At 44.8% G+C, this 14,136-nt stretch overlaps 1 protein-coding gene across 1 annotated transcript in view; it reads left to right on the top strand.

Annotated features, from left to right (window-relative positions):
• Positions 1–14,136, top strand: part of CSMD2 (CUB and Sushi multiple domains 2) — a 234,388-nt gene that overhangs the window by 78,664 nt on the left and 141,588 nt on the right. The window contains exon 6 of the mRNA XM_059488507.1: positions 8,072–8,184. Within this exon, the coding sequence (XP_059344490.1) occupies positions 8,072–8,184 (113 nt within the window). The remainder of the gene's footprint in view (positions 1–8,071; positions 8,185–14,136) is intronic.

The raw sequence follows: 14,136 nt of genomic DNA, 5'->3' as shown, positions 1-14,136 counted from the left end.
GTGGAATTCGGGGCAGAAATGAGAATTTAGCTGAACAATTTGTTGCTGGCACCTCTCACAGGGCTCCCACATCCTGGCAGAGGAAGGATTTATTGCTTTGCAGGTCTCCTGTGGAATAATGCAGTGTAAAATGACAATGTCAAAGCAAGTTAAGGATCTCCTTCCTTCTGAGAGACTTCCCTGCAATAATCCTGTGTATTAAACTTGTGGAGACACTGCAGGAATTACCAGGGGGACCATTTGGAGCAAAGGGCTTCTCCTTCAACATCATTATTACCCAGGCTTTGCTCCCTCATAAAAATTCCTCTCAGTGATCCCAGATAATCTCTTCTGTTGCCGTCTTTTATTTTTTTTTAGTGTAAATCAGCACCAAGCTGCCCTTCTGAGGGGAGGGAAGGAGTTCTGAACACCCTGCTGTGGTGGAAGGTGGCCCTTGCCATGGTGGATAATCCTTGAGCTCCTTCCAACCAAACCCTGCTGGGATTTTGGGGAAAACTGGATTTTTGTAGGGGCAGGATTGAGGCAGAAGAGGAAGGAGCTGGGATGGGAGAGGCCTTTGTGCCCCTGGAGTTGAGAGGGGTCAGAGACAAACTGGGAGTGCTGCTGCACTTGGTGGCATCATTAAATTGTGAGGAGCTCCTCAATGCTCACCTCTAATCCTCTTTTCACTGCTCTCTAGGTAAATGCAGGACCTGGGGGGAAAAAAAGTAAAAATAACCCAAAAACCCAAAAAACCAAAAAACAACAACATATTAATGCCTGATGGGAGCCGAGGGACAGGAGGGAAGAGCACAGGGCTGAACCCACACCTGGTGGAGCTAATGTGGAGAATGAATTTTTAAAAAATTCTTAAAACTTGACAGAAGGTTGACACAGAGTGTATTTGTGTGTAAACGTTGAGTTTAGAAATGTTCTGGAACAAGATAGATGTTGTTGAGAGACAAATTGAATTAGAAACAAGTCTTAAAGGATGGTCTTGTAAAAAAGACTAGATATGTTGGAGAAATGGAGTTATAAAAGATTTATTGTGTTAGGACTTATGAAGGGTAATTTTAGATGATTGGTTTTAAGGTATTTGTAGTATGGTGTGGTAAAAGTTGATAGTTAAGAAATATTTCTAGTATATATTACAGTAAAATAATATATACTATAAATATATCTATTATCTATTAACTATTATCTATTATATATTATATATTATATATTTTATATATTGTATATAGAGAGAGATATTTATAGTATATATTGTAGTAATATAATATATACTATAAATATATAGTATAATATATACTATAATATATATAATATATTATATATAATATAGTATATACTGTATAATATATTGTGTAATATATATACTATAATATATATATTTATGATATTTATTATATATATTATATACTATATGTGTAGAAATATTTTTAGTATATATTATGACTAGGAAATAGTTGTTTCTTCATTCTGATAGTGTGAATTGTAATATATATATAATATATTGATAGTTGATAGTTAAGAAATATTTATAGTATATATTATAGTATTATAATATACACTGTAAATATATATATTTATAGTACATATTATATATATTTTATATATATATATACTATATATATATAGAAATACAGTATATATTGTGACTAGGAAATAGCTGGTTATTGATTGTGATAGTGTGAATTGTAACACTTGCATTGTCTTACTTTTTAAATGAGACTGAAAACGGAATAAAAGTTTTTTCAAATTCATCTCTGGGTCAGAAAAGGCCTTAATCCGACAGAGCTGCCACCAGGCAGGGTCACTTCCAGCGGGTTTGTCACTTCCAGCGAGGCTGTTCCATTATTAAAGTGACATCCTGGGGGCAGCCGGGATCAGCTCAGCCCCTGCCGCGTGTCTGGAGCTCAGCTGAGGTGACCTGATTGTGCTCCGGTCCCCGGGGGCAGCAAATTCTGTGCCCGGTGAGCTGGAAAAGAGCCGGGATGCAGCTCCAGAATCTCCTTTGCAGTTTCTTGGGCTCCCTCTGCAGATTTTATTGGGCTGAAACATCCACCCCCCCTCCTGTAAGAATGAGGGATGAGGGACTCCAGGTGTCCCTTCAAAATGCAGTTTATTGTATCTGATAGGAAAATCTCTCCACAAACACCAGAGGTTTGTGTCCAGAAAGGAGACAGAGGAGTCCTGGAACTTTATTCCAATCAAGGCAGAGGCCATGGGGCATCCCCTGGGGTCTCCCCAATTTTTGGAGGATGCAGCCTCCTTTTTATCCCAGTTTCCCAGCTGCATTTCCCTTCTCTCTTTCGCCATTTCTGAGGTACTTGAGAGGTTCCAGAACACCTGATCCCAAAGATTCCCCTCTAATGTACAACCCTCCCTTTTAATTTTTGATTCTTACAGAATTTAGGGGTTTTTCTTCCCCATTGTTTCTTTCACCTTTCAATGTCTTTTGCCATTTTTTGCCAATGTCTTTCACCTTTTTCCATTCATCAATCAGCGGAATCCTTCCCATTGTGTCTTTTATCTCCCAGTGCTGGTTTTATCCACCAGCAGACCCACAGCTGGTTTGGAAAGACAAATCCACTGTTCCTCTCATATCCAAGAGTTACAACAGTCCAGGGTCGTGGGTGACAGAGCTGTGCCCACAGCTGTCAGCTCCAGCTGCAGGCAGCCCTGGAGACCCTTTGGTTTAGGTTACAATGCATTATTTACTTTTCTTTTGGTCACAATGCATTCTCTACTTTTCTTTGCTGAGCATCTCAACACAGCAGAACCAATCTATACCTTAACTTTTATCTATAGCCTATCATAACTACTGTAATTACCATATTCATGTTCCTGTTCTCCAGTCACTAAAAGTCAGTGCATTACAGTTTAAGCTAGAAGTTGTTTTTCAGTTTTCTTGCAGTGGAAAATTCTGAGACCTTTTTTCTACTTGCAACATTTGCTGCCTTGTTTGCCCGTGCTATCTTTCTGCTTGGTAAAATCATCTTGTTTGGGGTGGGTTTATCCATAAAAACCCCTTCTAACTAACACACCCTTGATTATTCTTGGTTATCTAGTAAGACTGGCTCAGCAATTCTTTTCTTCTCTGTCAAAACTTGCTTTCATTTCTATTCCTTCTTCAAATTCTACATTTAAAAATCTTTCTGCTAAGCACACACATCTGTGAGACCTTCTTGTCAAACTTTCATCCTTCCCAACACCCTCCCTGCCTCTCCAGGCTCCGTTTGGCAGTAGAACTCCGGGTTTAATGGAATTTAAGTGCATTGTTAAGGTGACAAAGCCGGGAGTGAGGCTGCCCTGCTCGGAGAGCTGGTTGTTATTTATCTGCTGATAAACACAGCCCTGCTTCTTATCAGCACATCTCCCCCTGCCTGCCCGGGGAAAACAATCTCTGCAGCTCTGATATCCAAGCTTCAGAGGAAATTCTAATAAAGCTGTAGCAGATTTGCAATGCTGAGCATTAGAGAGCCTCAGTTGCATTCTGTTGTGCTGAATTAGGGGTGGTTGGCTCTGAATGGAATAAATCTAATCGTGTTTGTCACCTCGCTGTGGTGTGACTGGAACCAAGCTCTGGTTTCAGGCTGGGAGTGTGTGGGAAGTGCTTTGCTTCTGTCACTTGCCTTCTTTAAACTGGGTAATTAGCGAGGGTGGGATTCATTATTTGATTATTTTAATTGCCAGGAGCACAAAGGTCTCCCTTTGGCTGCAGCAGTGGCAGGGGAGGAGGAAGAACCTGATTTCCCTTCTGGGATAATTGGGGTTGGAAAAGCTCTCCAAGGTCACCCAGCCCAATTTGTGACCAGATTTTGTCCCCAGCCACATCCAGACCTGCCCTGGACACCTCCAGGGATGGGAGCTCCAAAACTGGGCAGCTCCAAGTCCTGACCTTATATTGTGCCATTAATTGTGCCATTAATTCATTAATGAGCGTCCTAGTTGAGCTTGTCTGCTCTCTTAAACAAAATACACTTAAGCAGGAGGAATTTCCTCATGGAAAGGGTGCTCAGGCCTTGTAATTCCCATTATTTTTGGGGAATGAGGAGTGCACTGCTCCTCCTGCAGGAAAAAGCTTGTTTCAGTCTGCCTGTGGGGTTAAGATGGGTCTTAAAAACTCCCAAACTCCCAGTGGGGAATGGAATTTTAGCCTTAAAACATTCCAGGGAAGGAAGAGAGGCCTGGAGGGGGCACATCCTTCCAAGCGGAATTCCTGGCTGCTCCCACGAGTTCCTTTGCCTCGTTTGTAGGGTTTTTTTACACAATTCTACAAGCAGAGGAGTTCCATGAGCCAAGCTGCTCTTCCCAAGGTATGGGGGCGATTTGGGGTCTGTCCCTGCCCTTCCTGAGGCACCTGCAGACTCTGGAGCAGAGTGAAGGTGCAGGAGAGGAGGAACAATAACTGATCTAATGATTCATTTTCCTTGTAAAAGTCCACAGTGAGGAGAAGTCTCCTGCGACCCAGAAATGAGGTCCAGAGGTGCTTAAGTATATTTTGTTTAAGAGAGCAGACAAGCTCAAATAAGATGTTCAGAATTAATGGTACAGCTCTCCTGATAATTTCAGGAGAGGTTTGGATGAAAAGTTAAAAATACAGGTGAAGTGAATAATAACACACAGGGAGATGAAGAGCTGCTGAGAGGTGTCCCTGAGTCGTAGTGAGAGGGAAATGAGTCAGAATTGGCAGGAAATCAGTGGAATAAAGGCTGGGAGGGAAAAGGAGGCTCAGAGTGGGCTGGGGATGGAGGTCAGGGTAAAATTTGGGCTGGGCTCTGTTCTGTGCTCTCAACAATTCTGGTTAAACTGAGCAGCCAGTTGTGGATGGTGGAATTCCAGAATGGTTTGGGTTGGGTTGGGAAGGGCCTTAAATCCCATCCAGAGCCACCCCATCCATGGGCAGGGACACATCCCATTATCCCAGTTGCTCCAACCTATCCTGGGGCATTCCAGGGATGATCCAGGTGTGTTCTTCTCCTTGGATTTTGTGTTGACTGCCAGCCTTGGTTCCTCCATCCATGGAGATGCTGCTGGGATCTCCCTTTAACTCCTCCATCCATGGAGATGCTGCTGAGATCTTCCTTTGGCTCCTCCATCCATGGAGATGCTGTTGGGATCTCCACTTGTCTCCTCCATCCATGGAAAAGCTCCTGGGGTCTCCCTTTGACTCCTCCATCCCTGGAAAAGCTGCTGGGATCTCCTTTGGCTCCTCCATCCATGGAAAAGCTGCTGGGATCTCCCCTTGGCTCCTCCATCCATGGAAAAGCTTCTGGGATCTCCCTGTGGCTTCTCGATCCATGGGAAAACTTTTGGGATCTCCCTTTGACTCCTCCATCCCTGGAAAAGCTGCTGGGATCTCCCTTGGCTCCTCCATCCATGGAGATGGTGATAAGATCTCCCTTTGGCTCCTCCATCCATGGAGATGCTGCTGGGATCTCTCCTCCTCCTCCTCCTCCTCCTCCTCCTCCTCCTCCTCCTCCTCCTCTCAGCCACTCCAGTGGCTCTCACTGTTGGGTTAAACATAGCAAAGGAAGGAAAAGGTGGGTCTGAGCTCCAGGAAGATGAAATTTCAGGGAGATCCACCCAAAATTTGTGGTGGAGGCTCCAGGAGGGGCCAGGACTCAGCCTGGCTGATGTCAGGGATTGTCAGCAGAGATCCAAGGGGTGTCAAAACAGAGAATAAATGAACAGAGAGGTTAAATAAATCCATAAAATCAGTTCAAGGGAAAAAAAAAAAAGATAAAACATCCCCAGTGATGTGCCTTGCTTTTATTTGGTGCTGGTGTTTGACTGCACCCCAATTCTGGGCAGCGCCAGACCATCAGGACACCTTCAAATTCATATTTAAATCCATCATCTCACATATTTCACCTGAAATAGCAAGATTTCAGATGGAATTCCTGCCTTTAGTCGTGCCTTTGACTCCTGCACGGGGTTTGCAGCACCCACACCAGGAATTCTCATCTTATTTGGGTCCATTTAAGAAGAACTAATGGCCAAATTGCTGATAATCAAATTTCAGGGTGCTCCAAATCTGTGTGCAAACATCTCCTGCTCCTCCAGTGCTTCTGCCTCACTTTGTGACACTTTATTGATTTTTTTTCCCCTTCCTTTTCTTCCTCTCTGCGTGGAAACAAATTAAAGCAGGAATTGGGATTGTAAATAGATAATGGGACGTGAATGCAGAGTAATCAGTGCCAGCCATGTACAGCCATACTAATTGTGCCAGGGGAAGGAAAGGGATAAATATTTCATGCCTGGATTCAGTGGGAAGTGAGAGAGCAAGGAAAGAAATAAAAAAGAGTTGAGAAGGCCTCACTTCAGTGCTTTTTCTTCAAAAAGAGGAGTTTTGATGGCATTAACCCTTCCTTGTTTTGAATTAAGGAATTTTGTTTAGTGTGGAGGGTTTGGTGTCACACAAAGGAAAAACATCTCAGGTTTGGGATGAATTCATCCTTCAAGGATGTGCTGATCAAAACCAAATCCAGGGATGTGGGACAGGAGAAGTTGAGCCTCATTCAGGCAGCTTTGCTTCATTCTTGTCTGTTTTTTATCTCAGGCAGTTGAATTACAACTGTGAAAGGGAAATTTGGCTCTGCATAGCTAAAGATTATTCCTGAGGGGTTTGCTGCTGCAGAATAAACAATGAAATGGCCCTTGAGGGGTGAAAACATTGAATTTAAGGGTGTTGTCGTAAAAACCAGCCAGGAGAACTTCCTCAGGATGGGTTTGGGGCGTCTCGTGTTTGATCTCAGCCCCAAATCTGGGTTTGGGGCACCCCATGTTTGATCTCAGCCCCAAATCTGGGTTTGGGGCATCCCGTGTTTGATCTCAGCCCCAAATCTGTTTGTTTGAACTCGGTTCTTTGAGAAAGTTTCCAATTCAATGGGTGGAGTTCCCCAAGGATGGCAAAAAGCCACAGAGGATCCATTTCTGCTCCACCTCATCTTCCTGAAAGGGCTGGGGAACAGAGATGGAGACAATCCATGGAGAAATGATTGGGAACAACCTTAAATCCCAGTCTTAAATCATCCCAGAGCGCTGCAGGATCCAGGCATGGGATAATCCAGGGTTTGGATTGTACTGTAGGTGGCAGAGATGCTTTAGTTATGCACTAATCACCCTGCCAGCTCATTAAGGGGCTGGGAGCACAGAGATGCCATTAATTAATGCAGCCAATTCCAGCCTGAGGTCACCTCTGGATGGGCTGGGTGGCTGAAGGACTCTTCAGGTGCTCCATGGGCTGCCAGATCTGCTGCTAAATAATGTTTAATAATCAAATCTGAATTATCCTCCGGATGGAACAGATTCCCAGGATCCTTTTGCCTTCGTTAAAAAAAGCAGGGGGTGTTGGGATGTCAAAAAAGAATGTTGGAATAGTAAAAATGGGGTGTTGGAAGGCCAATAATGGGTGTTGAAATTGCACTAATTTTTAAATAAGTGATAATTGGGGATTAAAGTGATTAACTTTCATTAGCAGGAACAGAGAGAGCATTGGTGAATGTCACCATTGTGGACCTCAGTCTGAGTTTGAAGTGTTGTTCCAGTCTACAACTTGGTTTGGGACAAAACTCAGCCAGGAATTGTGAGCTGGAGTTAAAAATGAAGCAAACAACATCATATTTTAAAGGAAATAAAATTATAAACAGATATGAAGGGCTGCTGCTGGGTTCTGGAGCTGCCCACCTCTGATCCTGGCTGGAATCTTCCTCAAGTTGGGATTGGTCATAAATAAAATAAAAATTAAAGATGTTCTTGCCATCCTTTCCCTTCCTGAGTTAAAATAAGCAAGATTTTGGAGTGGGGTTAACCAAATATGAAGAGATGAGTTTGGAAATGTTCTGTGCCTTAGGAAAAAGGACTGGGAACCTCTGTAATGACAAACATGGAGCTCTCAGCTGGGAATCCCATCAGGAATGTGGGGCTGGAGGCAGCCCTGAAGTGGGGAGGGGGCTCTCCTTGGCTGTGTGGTACCCACAGAGGAGTCCCCAGACTCCTGGGGGAGGAAGATTGGCCTGGAGAGGGGGATTTGGGGTGTCCTGACGTGGTCCTGACGTGCCTCTGCTGCTTTGCTCTCTTGCAGGTTCACTGGGATGAATTTGCCAGCCCCTGTGATCAGCAGTAAAAATTGGCTGAGGCTGCACTTCACCTCTGATGGCAACCACAGGCAGAAGGGCTTCAGTGCCCAGTACCAAGGTAAGGAGGGAGAAATAAATGCCCTGGCCTGGCCTCACCCGCCCCAGCCAGCCTCTTTCACCTATTCCACAATCATTCCAGTTTGATTTCCTCATTCCTCAATTTCACAAATCATTCCAGTTTGATTTCCTCATTCCTCAATTTCACAAATCATTCCAGTTTGATTTCCTCATTCCCCTATTCCACAATCATTCCAGTTTGATTTCCTCATTCACCCATTTCACAACTATTCTGGTTTTATTTCCCCTTGTGGCCACCCTAGAAAACGACTCCAACTTTAATTAACTCTAATGGCTTATAAAAACATTGGGCTTGTAAGCCAAAGATTGAAGACTAGAGCTGTAAGGGGATAGGATATAAGAAAATAAAGAGGGTGTAGAAAGAACATGGGTCTTTTAAGCCAAAGATTGAAGACTAAAGCTATAAGAATATAAGAAAATAAAGATGGTGTAGAAAGTGATCTTGCCCCTAAGGAGTTGCAGCTGGGCCTAATTAGCAAAGATTAGGAACAGGCCTGCCTTTAACAGGCCACAGCTGTACCCAATGAGGAGAAGAGTGCTGTAAAAGAGTGGGTGGGTGGTTGAGAAGGGAACTGGGGTCAGTTGGCTGCTTTGTGAAGAAGAAAGAGTCAGAGCTGTGAGGAGCTGCCCGTGAGGAACACTGAGCAGGTATGAAACCTTTGTGATAAGATGACAACATAAACCCTTCTTAGAGTTACCCCACCATTTCAGGAAAAAAGGATTCAAACCTTCATTTCCAACTCCCAAAGCTGATTTTAGGCTAAACTTCTTCCTACCCCCTAAACAACCTGCATTGCCCCTTGAGATAAGGGGCACACACCAGCTCCAACACCACAAACAAGTCAACAACACCCCTCAGCCCCCATTTTAGAGTAACCCCAGCCAGGAATCCCCAGCTGCCTTCCTGCATGGCCCTGCTGCTGTTATTTTCCAGCTGGAATCCCCCAAGTGTGGTTTTCATAGAAAAACCCAGCCTGGTTTGGGTTGGGAGTGACCTTAAAGCCTATCCGCTGACACGTCCACTGTCCCAGGGTGCTCCAGGTCCCCTCTTGGCCTTGGACACTCCCAGGGATTCAGGAGCTTCTCTAGGAAATCCATCTCAGCCCCTCCTCACCCTCACAGGGCAGAATTCAGGATTGGGATAAAGATTTCAGGATGGGAACGCTCAGGTGCTGTTGAGGAGATCCTTTGGCAGTGAAGATTCTGCTCCTGGTGGGACCAGGATGGAAGGAGTGGGTTCCTTGGAAGTATTCTCACCACTCCTGTGGTGTTTTTGAAGGAGGTTGTGGGTGAAGGATCCATGAGAGGGGAGTGAAGCAGGGAAGGAGCAGGAATGGTTTGTCCCCTCCAAGGGCTCAGGGGAGCTCTGCAGGTTTGCTCTCAAGAGGCTTTTGCTGGGAAAAAGCTCTGGAGAGGAGTCAAGGGAAAGGATTTTCTTTTCCTTGGATAAATCCACAGAGATGCCTTGTTTGGGTGTTCCCAGGCTGTTCTTAGCAGGGCTGTCATGGCCTCAACAAATGAACCACATCGTTATTTAACTTCCCCACTTTCCTTGAACCTGTAAATCACTTTAAACTGCAAGAAAAAACAAGGAAAAAAGGACTTTAAACAAGGAAAAAAAAAAAAACCTTTTGTTGTTGCTGTGCAGCATAAATGTCTGGAAAAAGCAGCTTCCCTTTGGATGGCTTTTCCCTGGCTGTCAGGATTGCAGCTTCCTCCAAAGCACCTGTCTGAGTCAGCCTTTCCCTGCACACCAAAGTCAGGGTGAATGTCCTCATTCCCCTGCTCAGAGAAATGTCAGGGGCTTTAGGGGATGAACTGGGGATGGAGTGTTGGAAAATGAACTGAACTCCCCATTCTGAGCTGGAATCCAGGCAGGGCCTCAGCCCAGCTGCCAGAGGGGACCTGCTCTCGTTTTCCCACTGTTTTTGTGGAGTTTGGCAGCTTCTTTCTGCCTTTCAATGCTTAAAAACCCAGCAAAACAAGCAGCCAAGCAGTGGAGACTCCCAGGGATGAAGGGAAGGTGTCTGCAGGCAGTGGGATGTGTAGGACAGGAGATGCTGATACTTTAAAAACCTCACTGTAACCCTTTCCACAACCTGGCCTGGCCATAAATATTTCAGTGGCGATAAATCCCTACAAAACAGGCCGTGTAATTCCACAGCAAGCACAGCAGCTGAAATGCATTTTTCATCAGGAGAGCTGAATCAGGATCGGCCAGGAGAAGCAAGGGGAGGCTTTAGGGTGGCTCTGATTTGCTGTCTGTTTTCCAAAGACGTGTCTGTACATCATTTATGAACCCCCTGGGTCCTCTGGGACGGGGTCTGGCTTTGCTGATAATCTATAAGAAAACAATTTCCCTTCCAGCTTGTTTAAATTGATCCTGAGTTTTGCAGAACACCTTCTGTCTGTTCCCCCTCTGCTCTCCCTAATCCGTGCCCTCATTTGGAAATCACTTTAGGAATGTAAAAGCAAGGTTAGATGCAATCAGGCTGTAGAGAGGGTTTTTTTGTTGTTGTTGAACACAGCAAATTCATTTTGTTCCCTTCCTGGGAGAGTTAAATATTTCCCTTTTCCCTTTCATTAAGGTGAATCTTGATTTTTGCAAATGTTTTTTCCCCATTCCCCATGAAAGGAAGTCAAAGGGACTGGGAGAAATGCGTGCAGAGAATTATTTTTAAAAATTATTTTTTATTTTCCTCCCCATCCTGTCTCCTCAAAAAGGTGGAAGAAAATAACCTAGAAGTTTTTAATCAGGTGAGGTGGCAGCACCTCAGTGTCCCCCCCCCCATCAGAGGAGCTGGGTGGGAATTTATAAAATCAGAGGGTTTTGGGAAAGCTGCAAAAGGCTGGAATTGGAGAGATGGAAATGCTGCTGCTGCTGCCCCTCTCTGCACGTGTTTTATGGCAGAACTTGGCTCCCTAATTGCTCTGGAGCTGATTGGTACCAACACATAATTGCAGTTTTTATCGATCTCCCCGCCCGGCCGCTTCCCTTCCCCGCGGGAGGAAGATAAATGGGATGAGCTCCAGCCCTGCACAGGACAGAGCTGCCTCCTTCAGGGAGGGGCTGGGGAGCTCCCTGCTGCTCACCAGAGACACCCAAATGGCTTGGTGAGGGAGTCATGGAATCTTGGAATGGTTTGGAATGGGTTTAAATCCCATCCAGTTCCACCCCTGCCATGGACAGCGACCTCCCAATTTCCCAGGATTCTCCCAGCCCCATCCATGGCTTTGGTCTGCAGATCTGTCCATGGGTAGATCTGTGGTTCTACCCATGGATGGATCAGTCTGGGTTCTGTTTGGACAGATCTTTGTCCCTCTTTGTGCTGGATCTCATCTTTGATCTTCTACTCCTTATCCTGGATTTTCCCCTCTTCATCCTTATCTCCCAATCCTCTCCTTGGTTCTCCTACTCCTCATTCTGGATCTCCCACTGCTTGTTGTGAATCTCCCCCTCCTCATTTTCAGTCTTCCCCTTTTCATCTTGGATCTTCCATTCCTCACCTTGGATCTTCTATTTCATTTCTTGGATGTCCCACTGCTTATCTTGGATCTTCCACTCTTCATCCTGATCTTCCACTCCTCATCTTGGATCTTCCACTCTTTATCCTGATCTTTCATTCCTCATCCTGATCTTCTGTTTCTCATCTTGTATCTTCTATTCTTTATCCTGGATCTTCCCCTCTTCATCCTTTTCTCCCACTCTTCTTGGATCTCCCATTCCTCGTCTTAGATCTTCTCCTCATTTTTGATCTTCCTGTCATTTTCAGTCTTCCTCCTTTCATCTTGGATCTTCCATTCTTCATCCTGATCTTCCATTCCTCATTTTGGATCTTCTCCTTTTCATCTTGGATCTTTCCCCTTCTCATCCTGGATCTCCCCCTCCTCATCTTGGATCTTCCATTTCCCATCTTGGATCACACCCTTGGGTTCCAAAGGGATTTTTGGCTCCTGCCATGAGACCTGTGGAGTCTCCTGGGCAATTCTGGATAATCCCAGTGCTTGTGCAGGCTCTGAGTCCCAAAGATCCATTGCTCAGGCTGCCAAAAGAGGGATTTTTCCAAAGAGTTGCATTTGAGGGGGTTTCTCTTCACCTCCAAGAACCCCTGTGAGCATCCTGCTGCTGAACCATCCCAGCAGGAGGGAGAGATCCAGGCAGGATTTAGATTTAACAGCAATTCCCCCAACAAAGAGAGCAGAGCTTCATGGAATAGATTTTTTTTTTCCTGTTGCTGCTGCTGAAACACTGTTTTCCAAATTAAAAATAAATAAGTGTCTGCTTAAATCCTCATTTAGAGCAACATGAAGTGGTTTGAAAGGAACAGCCCGGCCTGCCTGCCATGCTGGCAGAGCTTTGTAATGTCATCTCTCAAATCTGACAGGATGCTGAGTATTCCATTAGATCTGTTGGATGTGTGTGAGCAGCAAAAGCCTCCAGAAAACAGGAGTTTCTGTTCATCCAATTATCCTGACACAGTCCTTTGTAGTACTGCTCCACATTCCAATTTACAAACAAAGTAGATTTTCAAATACAGGATTTTTGAGGGCAGGGAGTGGGAGAATTGTTCTTATTTGTTTAAATTTTTTTTAAAAAGCACAAAACAAGTGGTGCTTTGCTGTGCCTGGTTCTGATCTAAATGGAGTCATTTGTAAAGTCTGACTTCCATCATTAGGGCTCCAAAATGAAGGATGAGGAGGAGAGGATGCAGTGATCGCTCTTTATCAATTTATCTTCACCAATTTATCTTTATCAATTCTCCTGGAAAGGGACATGGTGCAATTAGGGGAGGAGATGTTTCCTGGGGATGCAGCTTGGGCTCTGAATTTTGGGATTGCTGCTCAGTGTTGAGTGTCTTGTTCTCATTGCTGAGGGGTTTGGGAGCCAGGTTTTCCATCAGGAACGGGGTTGGAGGGGGATTTTTGTTGGATGGCATCTGGCAGGGATGGCTCTGGGAGAACCTTGGTTAGAAATGTGTCCTTGAAAAATTTCCAAGCCTGGCTGTATCCAAATTTTGAATTCCCCCATGCCAGAGAATCCTGGAGTGGTTTGGGTTGGAAGAGACCTTAGGATTCCTCTGATTTCACCCTCTGGCACCTTCTCCTGGATTTGGGATGTTCAGCACTGGGGAAATCCCTGCAGGTTGCTGTGTCCTCATGGAGGAGTTCCCCAGGATTTCTCATCCCATCCATGGTGCCACCATCAGCTTTGGTGGGCTTCACCAATGCTTGGGAAGCTTTTCTTGGCCTCTAAATTCCCTTTGTGGGGCACAAATCATCCGAGCTGAGCTTTTGTTTGTGTGGAGAGTTGGGAACTTTCCCTGGGGGCTGGATGTGGAGAATACCAAAATGGGGATTATTTTGTGAAGCTCGTGCCCCAAAGCACAACCACAGAGCAGAGACTTAGAGGCTGCAGGGTCCCAACACACATCCTTGGAAAATTCAAACCAAAATCCAAATTCAGCCTTGGAAACTTGGAATTGCCTGGATTTTATTGCCTGGGAGGGAATTTTGGGGTATCCCTGTGTTGGCTTGGAAAAAGCTGGAAAATCACTACAGGAATGTCTGCCGCTATTTTATTTGAAGCAGAAATAGATTTTTTACCCCAAAAAAGTGAGTTTTAGCAGCCCCAATACTTTTTTTTTTTTTTGATCCATTGATATCACATTCATTAAAAACCTTGAGATCAGGCTGGAAGTCTCCTGTGATTCCCATCCACATGGGACCTTTGGGGCATCCCAAACCCTGCTGCTTTTTCTTCCTCCTGCTGCACTTGCAGGTGGATTTGGAGCAAAAAGAAACAAAGAGTTCGATTTGCTTTGACAGCAGCCTGCTGTTAATTAGTTTTCCCTTCTTAAATTAATAAAAAAAGACAGCTGCCCTGAACAGATTGAAGCTGCTGAGGAAGACAGGAGCAGCAGCAGCATCTTTT

The sequence above is a fragment of the Ammospiza nelsoni genome, chromosome 25 (assembly GCF_027579445.1).
Source record: "Ammospiza nelsoni isolate bAmmNel1 chromosome 25, bAmmNel1.pri, whole genome shotgun sequence".
Taxonomy (NCBI): Eukaryota; Metazoa; Chordata; class Aves; order Passeriformes; family Passerellidae; genus Ammospiza; species Ammospiza nelsoni.
This window is presented reverse-complemented; position numbering and strand designations above follow the sequence as displayed.